We start from the raw sequence: 24,207 nt of genomic DNA, 5'->3' as shown, positions 1-24,207 counted from the left end.
CTGCCCGGCCCGGCCTGGTGCGTGTGCACGACTAAGCCAGGCACAGAACAGCAACTAGGCTCAGCTGTTTGAAACACACTGGGGGGAGAGCGCGGCCTTTCAAATGCCCACTTCTGGGCATCCTGTGGCATCCAGACAGACCGCCACCAATCCACAATTTGTCCAGAGGGCAGGGACTCAGAGGAGAAGTCTTCTCTCCTCACCCTGCTCCTTGACTGCCTTCCCACCACTGATCCCCTGACCTTGCCTTACGTCACCTTAGGGCCCGCTCCTTTTATTACGATCTTATCTCACTGGGTAGGTAGGTGGGACCCCTTTCTGAGAGCTCTTCTTTCCCCCTTCCCTCTCTGGCCTGCAGCTCCGCGCTCTCCGCTTAAACCCTCCACGCAGCCCTCGCCCCTCGTGAGCTACAACTCGGTCGTTCATGGCTTGCGTCGGGGGCGGATGGGAATGCAAGCCCTCTCACCACTGTGCTAGATGCCATTGCTTTTCAAATTAATCCCTAAACTCAAGGCCAGGGCTACTGCCTCCTAATCTTATGGAGAACTTTTCCATTTCAGGGGATCAGAGGAATAGTGTGAGCAATGCCAGGGCCTGAGAAAAACAAAGGGGGCAAGGAGCCCGTGGAAGTCAAAGGAGGGCCGTATAGGAAAAGTTTTCTAGCAGCTAGGCTAGTTGTCATCTTTGCTTCTGCTCCCTACCTTTATCCTTCTCAAGGGCTTACTGGTAGAAAAAGCACCTAGATGACTTCAGAGGAGGCCCTCACTGGTAGGAGATCATTCAGACCCTGGTGCATGCAAAATGCTGGCAGCCTCTGATCTCCCGGAGAACGCGTGTGAAGGTGGGATTTCAAGGGAGACAATTATACATCTGTGCCTGCTTGAACAAAGGAATTAAATATTTTCCCCTTTTGTTTCTCATTGAATAATACCTCTGAGTTTTAAACAATACACCAGGCAGGGTAAAGAGACATTCTTCAGTCTCCCTGGGATCCAGTGCTGTCTAGACTTCATAATGCAACTGTGCATACCGCCCTTCCTTGAACTCCTGCCACAGCTTTTCTCAATGTTTCCTATAAATGGAAACGGAGAAGCCTTTACTTTGCCAAAGCCTCAATCACGCTAATGAGGCCTCGGTTCCTGTAGCATTTGGCAATTTGTCCTGCTTAACCAATGAGCTTGCAGCAGGTGGTAGCAAAGTTCATTTCCGAGCCCACATCCATCAGACAAAAATCAGGCCCCTCTTCAGGTTTGCAGAGAGTGGCTCGGCCTGAGGACATTCCTGGAGGGAACGCTTCGTAGTTATTAGGCTACCGAGGCCATCTTTCGACTGGTGTAATACTGTCAGGCCAGTCATGTCCATCAAACTAAGGTTGTGGCCTTCCTAAATAATCTTATCCCTGTCACCTACATCGTATCCTCCGATACTTGTATTTTGAGGGAACTTTGGCTCTTGAGGGAGTTCAGATTTCCCATTGCACCGAGGCACTTTTCCTGCTCATTTTTGGGTTGCGTATCTCATTAATTGGTATCTGCTAAGTCTGCACTTGGCAGACTTGATTCGGAGACTGTCTTAAGCAAAGAGGGTCTGCGGTGAGGGGGGTTTAAATAGCATCTGCCTGAGCTGATGAGGAGTAATTAATTCTGTAGGATCTCGACTTTTCCCAGGACATGCACCTTTTGTCTTCCCACCTGACCTACTTCCATACATCGCTGCTGATTTAAGCATTTCCTAATCGTCCGGCTTTGCCCCGGGTTGTTCCAGCAGTCTTTCAGGTTTCTGATGCAGCCATCCCCTGTTGACCTGAGCAAACGCTCCCGGGAGAATATCCTGGCTGTTTTCACCTGGAGGGACTGCCAGGCTCCTCCAGGGTCAAGTCTTGTCTAGGTATTTGCAAGTAGCATTTCACAGCTATGAACATATTTGTCTTCCTGCAGTCCTCTTGTGGGGTAGGAAATTATCAGCCCCTTTTTTTATGAATAGGGACAGAAGGCGCTGGGTTAGAGTGACCCGCTCAGCACGATTGTGGGAGGATGCAGCTGAGTGGCAAAATGCATTGACATCTTTTGAGTCCCAGCCCAACATCCTGAATGCGAGACCTTTCTCCCCACTCTTGACAGGTTTGCAGGGGCTATACCAAAAAACCAGCACTCATCTAGCTCATGTGGCAGACAGCGGAGTAAAACCCTGTGCCGGGGAGTGGTCAGCTCTTACCATACGCACAGTTTAAACAGCTTAAAACTTCAAAACTGACTAGTGATTTTAAGTTCTTCTATTTTGGGTGCTCATCTTGCCACCCTCTAAAGGGACCTGGCTTCCAGGGGGAAAAAGCTGAGCACCGGGATGACTATCAACAGTGAAGCAACCAGGATCACTCCTCGGTTCAGCAACTTGCAGCTTCGACCTTCACTGCTTAACACACAGAAAAACCACTTGAGCAGGAATGATTGCAACCCATGTTTTATCACAGCAGAGCCGGTTCCAGCCTGGCACTAAATGCAGAATATTGCCTTGGATTTGATAGGCAGGAAAAATCAAAGACATCATGGAAAGTCTGCAGGGGTCCAAGCCACTGTCTGACGTGGTTTTCTACCTTCCATGAATGCGCCCTTTTCGCTCCTGCTTGACCTTTGCTTCTGAAAGCTGTCGCTCCGCCCGGCACATTTTGTACCATGGGTACAGTTAGTGTTTGACTTTAAATACACTATTGTGCAGGGGGAATGGACTAGGCAAATATTTCCCTGGCCTGAGCTCCACTGGAAAGAAAGGCTGCAGGCACACATGCTGAACAGAAATACGGTAACAGAACATCTCTGCATTGCAAAGCAGCTTCCACCTAAGGATCTGAAGCTGTTACGTGTTCACTAATGCAGGTGCCTGACACCCCCCGGAGCAGATCTGGCACTTGAAGCTAAACCACAAACGATGCACCTACATGCCTGTGCTCTCAGAGGGGGATGACGGCTTCACAGGAGCCCAACCTCTGGTACACTGGAGTCACAGGGCTTGAAAGTGAGGGCTGGGGAACATCCTGAGAGCAACTTCATTGCTACATCCCTAGGTTTGGGTTTGCGAGCAGGGTGCGTGCAATAGCTGCGGGGTTTGCAAGCAGGGTGCGTGCAATCCCTAGCTGAGAGCACTGGGGAAAGGATGCAGGCATAACCAAAGAGAAGTGTGATGAAGAGCCAAGCCAAGAGAGAAAAAAAAAAAGCAGCCCAGAGGAACCTAGGAAAAGTCTGTCTCCGCAGTTCCTGGTCTGATTGCCGCATAATCCCTCCCACCCCTCCGTGCCTAAGGATTTAATTCAAACGTACTGAAATCAATGGAAAGGGCCCCACTGATGGTACCGGGCTCTGCCTGCAGCCCTAATCCCTTCCTGTTCGTCGCCGCTCTTGGATTTCGTTGTGGAAACGCGTCCGGCTCTGAAGGGCTGCAGCCCATCGTAAACTCTTCACAGCCATGAAATGACAAACTTCTGCATCCTCCCAGACTCTTGGAGTAGGTTTTATTGCTTGACAGGAGACCCTGATCTTTGTTCTTCCAAAAAGCATTGCGGATACAGTGTGGACGCGTGCTTGCGCACACAGGTTTGAGGGCAGCACGGTGGTTGTCAGCCTGTGAGCTTTGGGAAACAAGGCACTCCTCACCTGGAAGGGAACACGCAGGAAATCTGCCTTTGGGCTCAACACATGCACCACTCGCGCCTTGAACCTCTGAGGCCTGCACCCAGCCCGCAGCTCCAGCTGGACACAGCCTGCAGCTGGCTGATCTCTGCAAGGCTGCTTCGTTTCATACCTGCAGGTTTTGCGAGTGCCGTGCTAGACACAAGCTACTTCCGGTAAGGCGAGGGCCCAACTCATAGCCTTCCCAGACTGCATCACCATTACCCAGTCATCCGATTACCCTGCTTTGGCAGGGGCCAATATACCTAAAACCTTGGAGAAAGGCAAAGTTAACTATTTAGAACTTAATTTTCCAAAGCATGTTTACACTCGCCTAAGTGTAAGCGTGTCCTTAAGTCTGTCTCCATCCAACAAAGTGCTTAATTAGGTCGTTAAGAACATACCTGCATACCATTGACTTCAATAGGATTTAACCACATGCTTAAGTGCTTTTGAGAATAGGACTCTTAAGGCATTGGGCCAGTTGTGCAAAACTGTACGCAGAGGTACGTGGGGCGTTACCTCCCTGAGCCCTGGGACAAGGAGCTGGAACTCCAGAGCAGAAGATGCAGCTACCCTGCTCTGATAACATAAATGGTAATAGCGGTAATCGGATTATTTAGTTTCTTTAAAAAGACACCCACAGGATCTGACTCGTTGCTAGAGAAACAAAGACTTTCACAGTGAATACATTTCCACACATCTGAAAAGATTTTCCACTGTGGGAGTTTGCTCAGTGTTTTGTATACCTGGAGTCGCTGTGCACGTCCTGGCTCGCTCTCTCCTTTTTGCTGCTGTAGTCTTTAATATGGAAGTGAATTTTCCTTTGTGGGTACCCAACAGCATCTCGGCATTGGCACCACACATCTGGGAATGTTTTATTCATTCTTCTGTATCACGATTATGAATGTGCCTCTGTTTATGGGACACCCGTACGATTTATACGAAATCCATATTTCTGGGGCCCACATTTCACAAAATGAACTGAAGCCTCATTTTTGCAGCTGTGCATTCCTTAAGTGAAAAGGGCAGTCCGGTCCCAGTCTGTTTCTTAGCAATAAGTCAAGGCTGTGCAATCTATGGAAAAGCTTGGCAGCTGTGTAAAACTATCTGACTGCTAGAACAATCTGCTGCTAACAGGCTTTGGGTCCTGTCCTGACTTGGGTAAATCTCCTCCCACCCCAGATTTCAACTGTTTGCCCATTGGATTAAATTGGGAATTTTGACTGTGTATAGATATCAAGATTGCAGTCCTAGGAGCTGTAAAATACACCCCTGACTCTGAAAATTATTATTATCACTATTATTATTTTACCCAGCTATTGCAGAACATTCAAATCATTTTGAAGCAGAAGAAAATAAGCAGTAGACTGGGATTTGGATGAAGTAATGGATTTAGCTCATTGCAATCTAAGCTATGTATAAATGTCTCCCTGGAACTTAATTAAATACTTTGCTATACATCTCTCATCACACTTTTATGAAGCCTGATGGCAAATAATGAGTCACGCTATTCTATAATTACATAAATGTTAACTTATTTTAATGGCTAGAAAAGTTCCACCCGTCCACAGCTCAATCCTGTACCTCATTATTTGGGCTGTGCTAGCCAGACAGAACAGCTAAAACCCTGACCCCGAGGGTTGGTTACCTGGGAAGCCCCAGGGTGCAGGGCAGCATATTGCAAAAATGAAGGCCATGCCGCAATAGCCAGGGGCAGGGCTGAGGACGATGCATTCACCTGGCCTCGCAGGCAGGCTTGCAAGACAGCACAGCTGGTTAAGTTCTCCTCAAGGTAGGAGGCTGAGTTTTCAGCACTGGCATGGAGAGAAAGATGGGCCAGCTGCACGGCGGCACAGGGCCAGCTGTGAGCACACAGCACGCTCGCTGATCCTCACGGATGCAATGGGCTCATGCATCCAGTGCAGATGAGTGTAAGTAAGAGCAGCCTTCAGCATACCCTCATTTGGGCTGGGGCTTAAAATAGCCTGTAGCTGCCCCTCACCCCAGTACCAGGGCAGTCACTGCCTGCACCGACTGCATGGAGTTAGGTCTCACTGTCCAACCAGAATAAGTACCAGATTTTGAGGACATACTTTACAACCTGAGGCTGGGCCCCCGGTGCATCCTTACCCTGCAGTTGTGCTCTCAGATCCACCTTGCAGGCAGTAGTGCCTTGCCCACTGCTCTCCTGCAGGTTTCCCTTTTCCCCGGTGTCCCCCTCCATGTTTCTGACGGGGTCCTTGGAGCTGAAAAGCACCCGCGGCTCAGTCAGAGTTGTCCTTTTCCTTAGCTCTTTTTTCTCCTCCCAAGGGCCCCTGGAAAAAAAAAAGTCGAATACAGACGGTGCCATTGCAGGAGTCAGGAATATTTCTCTTATGGTGAACAAACCCAATCACGTTTACCAGGATCCCTGATGCATCAGACCCGTCTTACCTGCGAAGGAGCTGGTGAGCTCTGTGCTGGGACAAGGAAGCTATTTAAGGCACCGTGTTGAGAAGGGTGTTCACGACTATGCCCAATGGCCTTCTCTGTCCCTAAACGGTATGATGCCATGCCGAGCTTGCAGATTGGCATATAAATTGCACCCCCATTGAAGTCATAGAGAAGTGGGGCTGGCAGGGACCTCCAGAGGTCATCTAGTCCAACCCGCCTGAGACAGGATCATCCCTCTCCAAGCCATCCTAGACACATCCATACTCTAAACCCTTCATAAAGCTAACATCGACCCTGACACGACGCAAGACAGAACACCCTGGCCTGCTGCAGGTAAAGCAGGGGAAGCACAGCAGCCAACGTCCTGCTTCTCTAAAAGGTTAATACATGCTCAAGAGATCCCAAGTAGAGGCCGTGCATCCCGCCAGCGAGACAAAAATGTGCCTGGTGCAAGGTCAGGAGCTTTTAAAAAAATATGGTGGATGTGTCCTATATTACTTCATATAGTAATAAGGTGTCTGGCTGTGTTAGCAACTCCAAGGGGGAGAGGTATCCATAAATAGAGGGCTATGTAAAAGGAAGGAATGCATTAACATTTTTGGCAATATTTTTCCAAGTCATTTCACACTGAAAAGTCCACTTGTCATGAAATGGCTCATTTTGCATCAGCACTTCTACATATGACAATTGATTTTCCCTTGAATGAAATTTCTAGTACCAAAGCCAAAGGGTGCACATGCAAATACTAACATTCATTTATGCAAAAATCCGTGCCGTTTTAGTTTTTCTTTTTTTTTGTACTCCAAGCTGGCCACTTCCATTAAATCAAACCTGAACAGGAAAATCTCTAAGACTGCACATCTCGCTGCAAATCTCCGGCATGCCTATAATTAGAAGTGTGGCCAAAATAGTAACATTAGACAAGGAGAAATTTGACAGTGTCAACTACAGAAAAGGTTAAAACCATTAGAGAAGACAGCCTCGGCTCTATACTGAATGGGATGTACTGGTTCCTTTTTCTGGGTAGTAATTAGGACATGTTAGCTGTGAACGTGATGGGGAGGGACACATAGTTGCTGGGTCTCATTTTGGTCGCATACTGCTTGACACTGGATTTTAACAGTATTACTCCTGGGTCACACCAGAGGTTGGGCAGGCCCTCTCTAAACACCTCAGCTCAGGACTACATAGACTATGGAGATGATCCACCTGCAGTCCCCGAAGCCCCAAACCCCAAAAGAAGCGACACCATCAATGGGAGTTGAACAAGATCCACACTCGGGAGTTTCTTCTGTCAAGACAACCGCTATTTCTTCCCAGGATAATCTTTGTGCGAAATAACCTTCAAGCCACATTGTTCCATCTATTTAACCTCTACTTATATCCAAAGATGTTCACAGGGATTATACATAATAAATAAAATAGATGTGGTTACTGTTCGGTCCACTCATTTCTCTCCTGAAAAGGAAATACCAGGAACTAAGCGTATCTAAATGCACCCCCAGAAATGTAAGCAGACAGGACTCCAGCAAAGGTCACCGAGTGGATCCAGGGCTGTCAGCAGGCAATTCAGCTCTGCGAGTCCAAAGTGTTGCAACAGCATGATATGTTCCCAAAACCCTTGGAAGAATTCAGGTTCTCCATCCAACAGTCGTATACAACAGGGTAAATTACTGGGCCGCTGGGTGGGGCGAGCTGGCATCCGGCTGCAGACTAGAGCCCAGCATGACTACACTGGTGGTTAGCTTGGTCTGAGGCCAGAGCAACGAGGCTGGGAGGAAGGCTGTGGCTTCACTTCGGTACTCTGCGGTTTGACCATCTGTATGGAGACGCAAGAGACAGCATCTCTCTCCTTGCTCCCCGCTTCCTGAGTCGATTCAGACACGGAACAGGGCAACATCCGCCGCATCTCTCTAATAAATGGCATTTTTAGAGAGCTTTCCCTAAATCGCAAAGCGCTGGCAAGACTGCACCTGAAACATGGCATCTCAGCGACAGAAAGACGCGGACACGGTGCAGGGAACACGGAGGGGGCGCCTTCGAGGGCGCAGAGGTTGTTCCGTCGAGAAGGCTAATTGAGGAGGAGCGGGAGATAATTATAACATCCGAAGCATGCAGAGGTACAGAGCGTGGAGATGGATGGGCAAAATAAGTATAGGGAATGAGTTAAAAAAGGAACATTAACGATATCAGGGAAGTCTGCCTGACAGCGAGATTTATTAGACTGCGAGAGTCTTGCATGGGAAGTGGCAGCCGGCTCATCACTTAGGACATTTAAAATGAGACACCAGCAAATCTACTGTGGGAATCAGCTCCCTACTGGCAGGGGAGGTTCAAGATGAGGCAAATGAGTTTTGCATCTCTAATTTCTATGTCTGACATCATCAGTGTCAACAATGACACTCAATCATTGAAGAACGCTTTTTTTTTTTTAAATCCATGTTTTCATTAGATGCCTCATTTTCAAGGGTGATTCATCAGCCTAACCACATAGTTGCCTTGACCTCAAATGTGTCCGTACATGGCTGGAGAAAAGTGTTTCCTGAATACAGTTTACAGGGGAAAAGGGCATTTGTGTCATTTTCAAGATATGAGATTATAATAGGCTACAAAAAAATAGAAGTTTGTGGCTTCTGAAGCCATTATGCATTCCTGGAAGTTGAGGAGGCCCTGGGGTTTTGTTGGTTTTTAGACATCTTTCCCTTTTCAGGGCAATTTGTTTGCAGTGTGGGTATGCGTGGGTAGCGAACCACTAGGTATTTTGGTTGGGGGGGAAACAAGGTTAAAAATGGCCCAGTTATGTAGTTGAGAAAAAAGACCATTGCATCTGCAAGCCACTTTCTTTTTAAAGAGTTAAAACTTTGCTGAACATTTTGGGGATATAATATGAAGTCATGATGCATCTTATAAAGAAATCAACTGAAGAGGGCATTTCTTGTTTCCACAACCTGAAGAGCACATGCAGCATGACATGTTTCAGATTATTATACCCATTCTCTTACTTGACGTCAGCTTGTGTCTGGAGCTACAGGGAAGCTGCGAGTTTGGTTGTGCACAAGATGCAGCCAACGCTCCCGGTGTCTTGAGTTTGTCTCTATCTCAGAGGCTGTCTGTTTTCTGAACCTTTCTCTCTACTAAATTACTCAGGATAATTGTTGCCATGTCCATTGGTGAAGGGTTTTTAGCACGTGTTGCATGCTCAAGAGGGAACTAATCACACGGGTGATTGTAGTTCTTGCATGACATTCTTGGATTAGACCCTTAGATTAAACTGCTTTTCTTCTCTGTGCCTGTGACCCCACTTGTGCCCAGCCTACCGGTAAGTTATGCCCCCTTGATCCCCTCTTACCTCGCTACCAGCTCAGGAAGCCAAGAACGAGTTCCCCCAGTTGCTTTCTCCCCAAACCGGGCTGAACAAGCGAACTAGACAACGGGCCACGTTCTGCTCCCGGTTCCACCGGTATTTCTAAATCCAGAGCGATTGGGCTCGTTTCAGTGGCGTTGCTCTGGATTAGCACTGGTGAAACCGGGATCAGTGGTTGCTCCACACTTTGAGGGCACAGACAAAACTTTGGGGAGGGGGAAACCAGTTGCTGCATCTGCTTTTGTAAGAGAAGGCACATTGTGTTGTTTTGCCGGTAGCACTGTCAAGGTGTGTGACACTTCCCTGGGGGGAGATGGTCCCGTGTTTGCAATCTTTCATACAGATACGAGATGATTCTCCCTTGATCAGTGATGACAGCAGTAAGAGGCATGAGTTCCTTAGCTGCTAGGTGAAAATACTGATTAACGCTTAACTCAAAGCATCTCCTACCTGCAGCTCTCGAAACATGCAAACAGTACACTTTCCTCTCCTAGTACAGACGCTCACACTGACTTTTCTAATAAATCTGTCCCAATTGACATTTCTTTGCTCGCTGCTTTTTTCAAATGGAATGAAAAAGCACTCCTTGAAAATTTTCCAGTTCCCTGTCTTTGCTAAAGCGTCCTTTTACAAGATGAATACCAGTAGGTTTCCTTTTATTAATGAAATAATTGATATTTGATTCAGCCCCTGGAAAGACAATGGATTTTATCAATTGACAAGTGAGAGGGTTACCTTCCAAAAAAGATGATGGGATTGGAATAGCTATGAATAAGGTCATTTTGTTTGGCTTTGAAAGAGTTAATCCTAACCTCTTCACAGGGGTGGTTTGCCAAAGGCTTCCTTGGCTTCATTTTTCCTAGCTGAAGTTCATTTTGTCTTTTTTTCTGGACGAAACAGCAGATTTTGTAGGAAGAAACCTAAAGAGTTTAGCAGACTAGCCGTGAGGCCAATGAACTCTGTTGATCTGGGTCCTGGGCTGATTTGGGGACTGAGAAGCAAATAAGGAATCTGGCACTTTAGTAAATACCGCTTATAACTTTGTCTATTAAAGCAGAGTCCCCATCAAGTCATTTGCAAAGCATTTGATAGCCCTGAGTGCCCATCTGCTTCAAATTAATGGTGTTGTCTTTGTTTCTAGTCCTCCAGCTCAGTTTAATCAGTTCAAAAAAAAAAAGTCCTGTGAGCTTAATGAGGAGCACATTTGAAGGGCATGTTTGGTTTGTTGTTCCCATGCACACCATATTTTAAAAATGATATTGGCTTTTACTACTCCTTTGCATGTTCCTCCCAGTTTCTTAAACATGCGTGATACCAGGCTTCTTGCCTAGAGCATCTCTGGAGAAGCATCTTAACACTGGAATCAGCGGTAGAAATTATGTGTAGGCCACAGGATTTGGGGCAGGAGGTTATATAAATGTGAAAGCAGATTTACCGAGGAACCCATGTATGGAAGAATGGAAATACCAGTGAGAATTATAAATCACAAAGTCAATGCAGCAAAGGTTACAGTGCCAGTGTCCCCCACTGAGTGCTTTTCAGATGCAGCCCAGGGCTCACACTTCAGCTCTTGGCTGGATCTACACTGGCACACGTTTCCTTTGGATGCAACTCAACACTCGCAGCAGAAGGAGGAGATCTGCTGTCTGGGTGGCTCCACAGCCACAAGTCTATTAATGCAGCGTCATTACTTTACTGCTGCTCTGAGAACATTAAAAACACCACAGCCCTTTGCTTCCACGCAAGAGATTTTGTGACTGTTCCCATTGTTTTTTGGTTTTGGGGTTTTTTTTGTTTTTTTTTTTTAACCAAAAAATTGTGTTTTCATACTACTTTTGAGCATCAGGAGGATGGGTAGAGGCTATTACATGAGACTGCCCTCAAGCAAACTAATATTGCTGAATCCTCACTCCTGAGTCCCACAAGCTCTGTTCCCCTCTTTAAAGCACCAGCTCCTGGAGTCATCTGATTATGCAAGACTCTCAGCTGGTGTTGGGGGGTGGGGCGGGTAATTAAATTTCTACCCCTTCGTGGCTCCCAGAATAGTTTGAAAATGTGAAATCTCAGGATCTCAGTACGGTAAGTAGAAAGGATCCAAGCTCTATTATTTATAAATATCATGGTGTTAAAGACAAGCTCCGAGTTTGATTTTTTTAAGTGGGCCTGACTCATGATTTTTGAACTCCTGGCAGTACCAGGTGACCTAGAAACACATCATCTGATTTTAATGAGAGTAAGATTAATGCAGCTGCGTTAAACTTAAATTACAATCTTGCTGAGGAGGGAGGATTTTCTCACTTCGCCCACCAACTCTTTGCTCGGTAGACTAGCACATTATGAGTGTTACTGGTCATTACCCGAGGGAAGGACACTTATTCAGCCCAAGGAGATCTTGTGCGTTAATCCTGTGCTAGTGTCACGCTCCTCCCATCAGGGTAGGGCAAGGGTGAGAAAGGAGAGGGCTTTCTTGCTGCTCACCTATGGGTATGTCTGCAGCAGGGACCATGGTGTAGACATACTTATGCAGTGGTAATGTAGGTGCCGTGGATACTGCAGCCTCATGCTGCTTGCACTTACCCAAAGACCTGGGTAACACATGGGCAGGGAGCCCGTGCTGGGCTCCGTACTGTCATAGCTGTGCCACTGATTGTCCCCAAGCTGCGCGTGTCTAGCTAACGCAGGTCTGGCTCCGCTACAGTGCAGTCACTGCAGTGTAAGCCTAGATTAAAATGATGCTGGGGTGCCGGACGAGGCGACCCCAAGATATGGAAGGGATCATATAGGTTTGAACATGCGCTGCTACAGGAGACGAACAGAAATATTTCTTGGCTTCCTCACATGACTACTGCTTCCTCAAACTCTCTTCCAGGCCTCCAAGGACCAACACGGCAGCCGGCCCAGCTCGGCCCTCCCCAGTACTCTCCCCGCATTGCGGTAAAGATTTCCCTTGGGCGCAGCTCAACTCTCAGAGCAGACCCACTGAACAGGGGATTGCATGGCCTCATGTCTATTAATGGAGCCTCACGACTGCCTGCTCTTATTGCCTCCCTGCTCTTAGGCAGCGTACGGCCTTGCTGCAGGCCATGAAGCTTTAGGGGCAGTGGCAGAAAAAGAAAACATGCGGAGGTAACTTGCTCAGACATTTATCTCCCTGGTAGCCGGATGGGCTGCATCTCGGACTGAAAACTTACTTGGGATGGGCGAACGTCGATGGATTTTTTAAGTCCCATCTCTTTTCCTGCCCAAAGGTTCCTACAAATTTCCCCTCTGAGGTCCACAGCCTGGCGCTTCTGTCAGCGGAGCCGCTGAGGATGAACGTGTCCGAATCGAACATGAGGTGCTCAGTGCTCACCACGCAGCTGCTATGGGCTCGCCAGCTACCGAGCAAGGGAGGTTTCTTCAGGGACCCCTGCACATGGGAGAAGGAGAGACTCAGGTAGCTGCACGTGGCACAACACAACACAACACACAACAGGTAAGCTGCCCCACAAAATAAAGCAGTATCCACTTCATTAAAACAGGACAGAGGACATAGAGATGACCTGGCCGGAGCCAACTTCAGCTAAGTAGTAGGTTTTTTTCATGGGAATGGTCTGTTTTGTTGCACAGGACCTAAACTTGAAAAAAAAAAGTGGTTCGGCAGTTGCACACAAGAGTTGTCCATGCATTATAATCATGAGAAAGCCCCAAAATGTGCAACACTCACCGTATATTGATTCATGCCTCTTTATGCTGAAGCAGCACAGCCTTGGACCTGGTGCCCAATATGCTCAGCATAGATTAACAGAATATTTTATACACAATCTCATGGCGTAATGGTAGAAGGGCAGGAGGAAGCTGGCTTCACTTGGGCATGTGAGCAAGGGAGGGCTGGAGTTGAAGACAGACGCGTGGAGAACAGCAGCCCTGAGCCACGCACAAAGGGCATTAAATATGCAATCTCATGTGGAAACCTCCATTTCCCTGGCCATGTTTTCCCCCTCCAATATTGGTTTTACTCTTGTGCTTTCTCTCATTATAGCGTACTCCTCAGGGGAAGGCTGCAGCTTCATTTGCTCCAGAAAATGCCTCAAATGCTACACGGCATAAATCATGCTGAAGAGCACTATATGACCTGTACCATAAAATCCACTGGCCGTGGTGTTCAGGATCCTCATACTGCTCGGAGTAACTTGTTTATTTAGGAGGCTTAATAACTGCATTACTTGCTTTCCTCACGGGCTGTATCTATAAACTCAGCACCGGTTATTTGTATTTCAAGCAATCCTGGTGCTCAGCTCATTTTATCAGCTGAGTCAGCAATAAAGGAACACAGCAGAAGCTGAGCTGAACTAATTTGATTTGTTTCTGCAGGCTAGATGGGCTTTTATCTCTCTTTTTTTCCTCCATCAAGGTTGTTTGACTCATATAGCACTTTCAAAGCATGAAGCAGTCTTGCAGTCCTGCTTGGGTGGGCACGCAACTATAGCCACCACATTGACGGAGATGTTGCTATGAACTGTCCCGGGCCACAATTCGCACAAAATGAGAGGAGATCATGTAAGGAGGAAGATGGGGACATGAGCGCCTGGGAGGAGTTTGGAGATGTGGGTACAATTCTTTGCTTTGGGAAGGACCCAGGGGAAGCCACTGTGGGTGCATCTACACGGCAGGAGTGGTGAGCTCAGTCTCTGCAGGGAGGCAATAAACCTTGCCCAGTCGTTTCTGCTCCATGTGCCAGCCCTGGAAAGGAGGCAGTCGGGATGCTCTGGGGTTGCCCCAGGCCTCTGCTCTTGAGCATGCCAAAAATCCAGGCTTTGAGTATGGTGCTAGGGGTGTTGTCACAGCTTCATGTCCCAGGATGGCATGTAGGGCTTATTTAGGGTGGCCATCATAGAGGAAAGTCTGGTTGTCCTCTGTCCTCTATTGATACCAAACTCAATGCCTTTATGTCCTCTGTTTTTCTCCTGAATGACATGGGCTCGCCAGCTACTGAGCAGTGGAGGCTTTCATCCATGTGCTTTATACCCAGAACTTTTATCTTCCCTTCTGAATAGTCCTCATGTGCAAAAGGATAACAACGGGTTTTTGTGGCTGTGGAGCAGTTACAATATACTTTTAAAAATAGATCGGGGCAGCTGCAGTTTTAGCTGCGCAGCACGTGCAGGCATGCCCTTGCCCATGCACATGTATGTGTGGTCACTTGAAGAGAAAAATAGAGGTCATAAAGACGCCGGGTTTCGTATCAATAGAGGACAGAGTAGCAGAAAACCAGACCATCCTCTATGATGGCCACCCTAGCCTCATTGCCTCAGCGGTGTGACTGAGCTCCTTGCAACCATGATATCCTTCACATGAATGTGACCTTGCCCTTAAGAACTAGGGCGTCTATACACATGCTCCAAGGTGGAGGGGGGGGGCGCTTTAATTAGAGCCGCTCTAATTAAAGCGTTCACAGTGTCATGTGTGTTCGCTTCAAAATGGCTCATTCGATGAGCTTTAGTTAAAGCGCCTCCACTGCCATTTTGAAACACAGGGACGCTGAATACACATGACGCGGAGGCGCTAATTAGCACTCTCCAGCAGGCTCAATGAATCAAGTCTGCTGCGACGTGCGTGAATTAGTGCAAAATTCGATGGTTTGACAGCCGGGCTCTTACCAAGCGCTCGGGGGGCTGGCAGGCCCTCCTTGGGCAGCAGCGTTGGTAAATGGCAAGATGCTAATTGCGAACTTTCCAGCAAGATCCTGCCAACAGCTTGGTCTGGCGTCTCCAAACTTACTGCCGCTCCAACCACCGGCCTTGAACCTTCCGGAACATTTCTGCCAGACCTCTGTGAGGTCGACCCCTTCCGCCAGGCTGCTTTTACACCCACGACATGGCACAAACTGTTCATCTGAGCTGCAGTGACAGCGTAGCCACAGGAAGTGGTAGTAGTATCCTGCATGTGTGTGGGCATGTGCAATGCAAAGCATTTTAGATGCCCAGGGAGGTATTCATACCTCAGCGTATTGCACTCAGTAATAGGGGTGATTTTATCATTTCTTTCTTATTCCTCAGTATGCATTTGCAGTAGGCTGTTAGGTAGGTAGGAGGAGACATACCAAAGAAGTGTCCTAAGAAAATGACAGTGTCAATCCGACCTGGACAGGATAACACACATGAATGTGCATGGGCGAGGGCATACCCACGCATGTTGCACAGCTAAAATTGCAGTTTGTACTGGGCTATTTTTAAAAGTATATTATAACCACTCCACAACTGCTGAAACTAGTTGTCATTCTTCTGCACGTGAGAACTATTCAGAAGGGAAGATCAATGTTTTCGGAATAAAGCGCAGCATGGAGGAGTTTTCTAAGACTATACATTCAAATTTACTTCCCACCTGCTATTAAAACGATGCACGGACTCTTTGCGCCCTGAATTAAACTATGCCCTTGGCAAGCAAAGTGCCCTGAAAAGACAACTCGCCGGGTAGAGTTAGGGAGATAAACAACCGTACTTGGATGGGGCGGGGGACCGATTTGTTCTCAGGTGCCCAGAAGACCGGGAAATTTTATGAAGCGACTTACCCGAGTGCTAGGAGACAGCCCGTAACCCGAAATGTCCCAGACTTGGATGAATCCTTCTGTGTCTCCTGACACAAGAACAGTGTTTATTAAATTGGCTGCCAATCCAAAAACAGAAGCATCCACTTTTGTGGGGGCATAATAAACACCTGAAAGAAGAAGAAGAAGAGGAGCATCTTCAGAAGTGCTTAAGTGATTTAAGGGTATGAAGGCTTAGACTATTAATGGCCTCTGTCCCACTGAAATGCTTAGGAGGAAGGTATGTAAAAACCTTTAAAAGGGGGATGTAGAGCCAGATTTTTATATGACTTGGGTGCCTAAATTCAGTGGCTGCCAATGAGGTTTAGCTCCCAAGTGTCTAAATCACTCTTAAAAATGAAATGTCAATTTTGACAGTCACATATTTTAAAGGGGAAAAAAATCCTTTTATGTTATTAATATCATACTAAATTATTCAAACGGTGCAAGTTATTAAAATCTAATTCTATTGTCAGCAGTAATGCCGTTGATTTACTGCTTGAACTAGGTTTACTTGAATAACGAAACAGACAATTTGGTTTCACCATCTGGCTACTTTTGTTAAACTTCACTTCTCCGCTCTTATCTTCTTAGACAATATTTAGATTGCGAGGACTGCAGAAGGCAAACAGTCACGCTGCCCTTGATTTTATTGGAGTGAATTCAAAATGCTGGTGGCTTTTTCTATTAATCTTCATTTCAACCAGAATTTACCAGCCAAAATGACCCCCCCGCTACCCCAGACCCTAAATACTGGACCAAAATGGACCCGACATCATCTCTTTATTTAAACAAAGGAGAAGTAGCGTGGTCCAGTCCTGGGCCAACCTACTCTTTGCACTGTGCAAGTTTGCTTCATTAAACAGTTCCCCAGTGACTATTTGCTAAAGAGCCTGCGTATACTCTTTGCCTCCCACCTAGGCCTGTCATGCTGCAGATAATGTTGAATAGCAGAAACATCTCTTCTGTACCACAAAACTAACACTGGCAAGCACAGGCCTCCTTTCACCATATCACACCTGCTATATGAATAATAAGTTATTAAGTTGGGCATGTATCTAGGTAACACCTGTTAGAAGGATACCAGTTTGACTTGAATTGAAATATAGCAGCTATTCTATGGTGATAGCGCTTGGAAGTAGTTATTTTTTTCTCCTTCCTCTAAGAAAGGGATGCTTGCTTCCACTGAAACGATGGGGGTTTGGGCAGGTCATGCTTGAATCTGCTCATGCGCTAAGCAATGTCTTGATGCTTCCAGGAACCCCAGGACAGAGGATATCTGATTGCTGGATGTGCCCTGAATTTATGTGCCATTCACCATTACCATTGATTCTGGGTGTTCAGGTCGAGACCAGGAACGCCAGGGCGCTCAGAAACAGCACCGAATCCCTTGCTGTCGTCACCCAGCTGGGAAAGTTATGAATCTTCTGATGTGTTTCGTGCAAAGATCCAAAAATCCCACGGCTCTTCAAAGACAATGTTGGCATGAATGGCTTTAGGAGAAATCTAATGTCATGGAAATCAATAGAAATGTTGCTACTGACTTAAAGCATACCCAGAGTTTCACCCACGGGGTATAGGCTTGACTCATTTTACCAGTAGTCAGCAATGAGAGCAGTTAATCAGTTTGCCACGGGTTTCATAATCGTTCACCATGTGCAATTACTGTTCCCTGGATTACTATTTTCCACCCATGAACTCTGTGCTCTCTTTTATGCTAAGCTAAAATTATCCCCTTCTAGTGAGCATGGCAGTACACTCAATAGCACTTTTCATTTCCTTTTTGCATGGCAATTGCTTTTATTTTTCCTGGGTGTAGCGCAGCGCTTGCTTTTTGCTTCTGACTTCTGTAGATTGTCTCCCCCAATTTGGATACTAAAATAGAGAGTTGAAAAAAACCCCCCTCCATAGTTAAACATTGGGATAAACACTTCCCTAGATAAAGGACTAGCATGTCCTGTTTTTAAAGGGAGTCTTATATAATGTTTGGAAGCTTTTATATCCAGCTAGCATTTCAGTTTTTGTTAATAACTTAACCATTTTCCATTTATTCTCAGTGACATTATCTACAGTCCCAGTAACTGTGAAGCTGCACTATACAATGGAGAGAAAATAAATAAGCATACTGAATAAAACAGAAGGGGCTAAAATACATATCTATTTTTACACCCGGGAAGAGCAGTGGTTTTCCTTTGACTTCAACGGGGTCATGACTTGGCTCAATGTTTCTGAGTAGGAGTATGGTTAAAACATATTGCCAGCTTTATTTCAAAAGAGAAATCTGGGTTGGCTAAATTACTTCATCAGTGAACACCGATCACATTAATTACGATCCATTTTTAATAGTTGGGTATCGGTTGCAAGCTCTTGGGTATCTTGCTCCACTGAGATAGCACCAGCTTTAGGCACGGGCAGGAGGGGTGATGGCTACTTCAGGTTACAGGGAAAAATATATTCTCCAGCCAGACTGACCACAAGTCCCTTTCTGCTAAATAGGTGGGCTTGGGAAGAAAAGAGGTGGTGTACAATTCAGGAGGGCAAAAGCAGTGAGGAAGAGAAACCACTCAAGACCCTTGGGAATGAAGGAAAGAAAGGGATAGATTTTATTGAAGCATGTGCTGGGATAGAAGAAGCAGAGAGGTACTAGACCAAGAGCATCTCTCTGCTGTACCCTGTTGCCTCATTAATGATCTGGAAATGTTTACAGTCGATGATAGTGCTCAACTGCAAAGATGATAGTGTCTCTCCTTTCTCCAGCAGCAAAGAAAGCTGCCTCTCTGGTCTCTTGGCCCATAAACCAAGAGAGCTGGAGGAGACAGATCTCCAGACCTGCAGACCTTGAGCTCCCAGCTAAGGCAATGAATTTACAGCAAAGGCCAGTGGCATCATTTCCCACTGACTTCAGCAGAGCCAGGATTTCTCAGCAGGCTGCCAGGGTGGGATGTGGTGATACCCACAACCAGCTGGAGAGGCTGATTTTCAGAGGTCAGTCTTACCAAATTCTTGTCTTTCTCCAAAGACACTCCACCAGTGAAGGGCCCCTGCCTCAGAGCTGATGAGGACTGCGCTGTCTTTTAAAATACCATCTGTGCATCGATGCTGGAGAAAGAAGAGTTTATCCACTGGAGGATGTGACCTAAACACAGTGAAGATGACATTCAGACCACCCTTAACCATTTGTTTTCTCTAAAATCTACTCAGCAGGCCGAAAAATATCCCACCTTTTTTTTTTTTTTTAAAGGGTTGGTTTTCCCCCTGAGCCACCTACCACTAGCCCCGAACCATAAATACATTGGTTTTTTTTTTTAGAATACCAAGATTTTCCTGTGGTTCCCTACTTCAAACAGACCTAAAATTATAAACCAAGTGAAAACACATTTTTAATTAAGCTCTTCAGGCTGATTTCCATATGACAAACCCCAAAATAAACATCCAGCTCTCTGGTTCGTCTGTAAGCACACGAGCAAAACTCTGCCCCGTCTTCCAGGTTTGTACCGCGGGCATCAAAGCGATGGCAGCTAGCAGCCCAGTCCAAAGCAAACCTCAGCTAAGACTCCGGGACTAAACTGGTGGCTGGGGGGTGGATCGCTGTGCTTCTGAACAGCCTGACCGGTGTCAATGGGTTGCTGTCCAGTAAGTAGCAAACTACCCCTGTGGAGCTCAAAGCAGATTTTGGCACTGGCTTGGGTGAGAGGCTGGCCTTGAATTAATCCATGCACCCCGTGCAAGGCATCTCCTCTCAAAGCTCCCACTGGCATCAGTCGCTTGTCAGATTAGGCCTGATTTGCCCACGGAGCTATGGATCTGCAGCTGGGGAAGTGTGCAGATATAGGATTATTTAGGTCGGAGGATTCTCCTTTGCCCGATCACAATTCAAACCTGCATGCCCACCTCCCCACCCCCCCATGCGGTAATAACACCCATCACTGGTACAGCTGCTTTTCAACTTCAAAGCACCTTGCAAGCATTAATTATGCTTCAGACGGTGTTTAAGCTGGGTAAGAAACCTTCACAGGCTGCCTGGCATGCTGATGATCTCAGATGGAGGAAACAATGAAGATTCCTGAGGTTGAAGCACCTGGTTTTCAAATGTGTTATTAAAAGAAATAAAACACCGGGACAAGCAGGTTAATCATGATCGGGGAGATAAACAAGAAAAATGCTGGGAAGTAGAGGAGATGCCAGCAGTTTTAGCACTGAGACAGTAATAAAAATGAACTCTTTTCATTAGAAGAAAAATGTGTAACTTGGAACCATGACAACTCTGTAACATCCAGCCACACACATTAACTCCCAAGGCCTACAGTTTCATAAATAACGCACCAGAAGCCATTTTAAAGCAAATTATACCTTTTGCGCGGCGTCTCCCTGAGGTAGAGAAATACTCTCTGAGATTCGGTGTTCCACACTATAATTTCTCCATCAAAGCTGGCTGTAGCAAGGAGCCCAAGGGCAGGACAATAATCCACAGCCAAGATGTCCTCTTTATGTAGTTGGCCCCCCTTCCAGGAGCAAGTTGCAGTGACAAACAGGGCCTACAAGGAGGCAAAGAGTGGATCACGGCTCAGGATCTGCCGACACGGTTGACCCAGTAGATTGGAGCAAACGGAGCACAGCTGCAAGTGTAACTTGCCCGTGAATGGGTGTTACAAGTCCCCTTGCTACCCACCCACAGAGCCAACAACAGCCAACAACAACAGTTTCATGGGTTTTTCTTTTCTTTCTTTCTTTTTTTTTTTTTTTACGAGTCATCCCTGTTTTAGGCTTTGTTCCCCCTTCCAAGCAAGGAGCCCAGGGACTTTGATGGTGTTAGCCCAAGGTCACTTCCATGGGTGTAGCAGACCAGCGTGCAGTGTTATGAACTATCTGAAGCCACTTCCTTAATACCTCCTCTTCCTAACACCCTGTGCACACGCACCCCGGGCTCCCAGAAATGATACAGAACGATCTTGCGATTCCATCCCACTGCCAAGAGGGTCCGACTCTGCAAAACCACAAGTCCCGTGACCTCCGCCTCATCCACCACCTCTAGCTGGTGCACGTTGTGGCCATTCTGAATATTCCAGACCTTTGGGGGGAAAAAAAGAGAATGCATCCAAATATCGGCACGATCACATCCAGGCATCCGGCCCTGGCCCGCAACGTTAGCCAGGGAAGGAACGGCACAAAAATGCCACGCGGTTTCTGCCCCAAACCATCAACAGGCTAATGATGAACCCTCCCCACCCTAGCTGTGACTCTGAGAAGCGCCAGCTGCGTGGCATCCACTGTTGACTGCAACATCCTGCTCCCATAAGAAGCCTGGTTAGTCCTTGGGGTTAGTTTCTGCAGATCTCTGTGCTGGCATGGCTGCACTGCTATTAGCACTGAGCCTGCTGTGTCAAGCTAGGTCAGGTGTGTCTGGGTGAGTGCCAGTGTAGAAGCCTTTGACTTCTGTGCAAAACCATTGGGGTGATCTGAGAGGGGTTGCCCCCCAAGCAGATGCTGTGAGCAAGTTGCAAGCTTGGCAGAAAAGCATGACCCAGGCAGGTGGCTTATTAACCCCCCTAAGATAAGGGGAGGGGCAATGTCAGTCTGGACAGGATCTCAGGTGAAGGCTGAACCATCCTGGGAGGGCAGAAACTTTGAAAGCAGCCACACATGAAACTTTGAGCTGAGCTCCTTAGGCGAGTGCTGTCAGGCATCGCAGCCTCAACCTGCTGGAGCTTGTCTGTGCTGTGCTTTGAGCAGGGTGGGGAAATTGCCTGCTCCCAGCCCTGTTTCCTGGAAATGAGAGAACAGGGGAAAGACTGCTGGTGCATGATCAATATTTTCCTCTTCTGAGAACAAACCTTTATGGTCCCGTTCCTCGCCGCAGTAATCAGCCTGTTCTGGGAGCTGTCGAGGGCCATGCATGTTATCTCTTCATTCCCATGGGCATTGCTTATGAAGAGGTGTTTGGTACCTGTCTCCACATCCCACACAGCAACAGAAGAGTCATCACAGCCTGTCACCACCTGCCAGGGGAGAGAGTCTGTTTTGAAATCATCTGCTCCGGCATCACTTTGCATTTTGTTAACAAAGATATCCCCAAGAAGAGAACTAGAGCTGTGCCATTGTCTGGAACAGGATTTCCCCTTCCTCGGCTGGCAGATCAGCGTACCCGCTTACAAAGGGTTACCCAAGAGAGCCAATATCCCCACTTGAACTCTTCCTTGATGGAGGTGATACCTGGTTCAAGGGAGCTCTCCAACATGCCCTGAAATTACAGAAGGATATCACAGAAATCACAGTGTGAGGTCCTGCCTCATGAGGGGCCAGTGCAAGATGCTCTTGGCCATCCATCCATTGTGTTTTTTCTCATCCAGATGGAAACTGCTCATATCACAAAGTTTTATGTTCATAGGATCACAGACAATGAGGGTGGGAAGGAGCTCACATTTAGTCCTACCCCCTGCTCCAAGCAGGACCAGCCCCAACTACATCATCCCAGCCAAGGCTTTGTAGAGCCGGGTCTTCAAAACCTCCAAGGATGGAGATTCTCCAACCTCACCGGGTAACCTGTTCCCGTGCTTCACCACCCTTCTAGGAAAAAAGATGGTCTTAATATCTAACCTAACCCCTTGCTGCAACCTGATCCCATTGCTCCTTGTTCTGTCACCTGCCCCCACTGAGAACAGCCCAGCTCCATCCTCTTTGTAACCACCCTTCAGGTAGTTGAAGGCTGCTATTAATTCCCGTCTTCTCCAGACTAAATAAGCCCATTTCCCTCAGCCTCTCCTCAGAAGATGCCTCATCCCCCAAACCATTTTCATTACCCTTTACTGAACTCTTTCCAATTTGTCCCAATCCCTTCTGTAGTGGGGGCCCCAAACTGGACACAGGATTCCAGATGTGGCCTCCCCAGTGCCAAACAGAAGGGAAGAAATCACTGCCCTTGATTTACTGGCAACACTTCTACCAGTGCAGCCCAGGATGCCATTAGCCTTCTTGGTAACAAGGGCACACAGCTGGCTTATATTCAGCTGATTGTCCACTGTAACCTCCAGGTCCTTTTCTGCAGAGCTGCTGCCCAGTCCGTCACCCCCACCCTGCACCGGTGCAGGGGATTGCTCCATCCTCAGTGCAAGACTTTGCAATTGTCCTTATTGAACCTCATGAGATTTCTTTTGGTCCAATCCTCCAATTTGTTTAGGTCAAACTTAATCCTAACTCTACCATCCAGTATATCTACTACTCCTCCCAGCGTGGTGTCATCTGCACACTTATTGAGAGTGCACTCCATCCCATCTTCTAGGTTGCTGTAAAGATACTGAACAAAACCAGCCCCAGGACCAACTCTGGGGCACTTCACTTTATACCTGCTGTCAACTAGACATCGAGCCATTAATTACTACCCTTTGAGCCTGATAATCCAGGCAGTTTTCTATCCACTTTACAAATCCATTCATCTAACCTGTACTTCCTTAGCTTGCTCGCAAGAATGTTGTGGGAGACTATATCAAAAACCTCGCTAAAACCAAGATATATCGGTCCATTCTTCTCCCTGCATCCACAGAGCCTGTCATCTCATCGTAGAAGGCAATCAGGTTGGTCAGGCATGACTTGACCTTAGTAAATCCATGCTGACACTTCCTAATCACCATCTTCTCCTCCAGGTACTTAGAAATGGATTTCTTGAGGATCCGCTCCATGATTTTTCCAGGACCCGAGGTGAAACCGACCAGTCTATAGTTCCCTGGATCCTCCTTCTTCCCTTTCTTAAAGATGGGCACTGTATTTGCCTTTTTCCAATCATCTGGGACCTCTCCCAATCACCAAGAGTTTTATCTCATGGAAGACCGAGGTTTATAAAACTGAAACAAAGTCGATTTTTCCCTGTTCATGTCCATTACTTCTAGCTTTGACCAATCAAATCAATTCTTATGTCCTATGAGTTGCACAGAACATACTGTACTTATGCTATATACTGAATAAAAATCATTGGTGTGAAGAAGTCAAGCATGCGATATGTGAGATTTTATGGTGTATGAAACTGGGGAGCACTCCAAAAACGCATATAAAAAGACAGATGTTGGCCTCCTCATTACTCATGTGATTGAGGAACGTTTTTAAGGACAGGCAGATGTCAAGCTGCCAACGAGCTTTCCTTTCATGGTTTTGAAAGGGGTGTGAAACTTGAAAACTGAAGACCAGAAATG

General features: G+C 46.9%; 1 protein-coding gene across 2 annotated transcripts in view; it reads right to left on the bottom strand.

Moving 5' to 3' along the window:
* The window catches only part of LOC109314947 (WD repeat-containing protein on Y chromosome-like), a 42,502-nt gene that overhangs the window by 6,689 nt on the left and 11,606 nt on the right, over window positions 1-24,207 (bottom strand). For both annotated transcript variants that reach the window (XM_019542346.1, XM_019542347.1), the window contains exons 11-17: window positions 21,859-22,023; window positions 20,946-21,095; window positions 20,378-20,562; window positions 19,024-19,163; window positions 16,013-16,158; window positions 12,654-12,871; window positions 5,796-5,980 (exon numbers count right to left, since the gene is read on the bottom strand). In XM_019542346.1, the coding sequence (XP_019397891.1) occupies window positions 5,796-5,980; window positions 12,654-12,871; window positions 16,013-16,158; window positions 19,024-19,163; window positions 20,378-20,562; window positions 20,946-21,095; window positions 21,859-22,023 (1,189 nt within the window). The remainder of the gene's footprint in view (window positions 1-5,795; window positions 5,981-12,653; window positions 12,872-16,012; window positions 16,159-19,023; window positions 19,164-20,377; window positions 20,563-20,945; window positions 21,096-21,858; window positions 22,024-24,207) is intronic.

The sequence above is a fragment of the Crocodylus porosus genome, unplaced genomic scaffold, assembly GCF_001723895.1.
Source record: "Crocodylus porosus isolate Cpor-Errol unplaced genomic scaffold, CroPor_comp1, whole genome shotgun sequence".
Taxonomy (NCBI): domain Eukaryota; kingdom Metazoa; phylum Chordata; order Crocodylia; family Crocodylidae; genus Crocodylus; species Crocodylus porosus.
The sequence above is the reverse complement of the archived record's forward strand: the minus strand, read 5'-3'. Positions and strand labels throughout refer to the sequence as shown.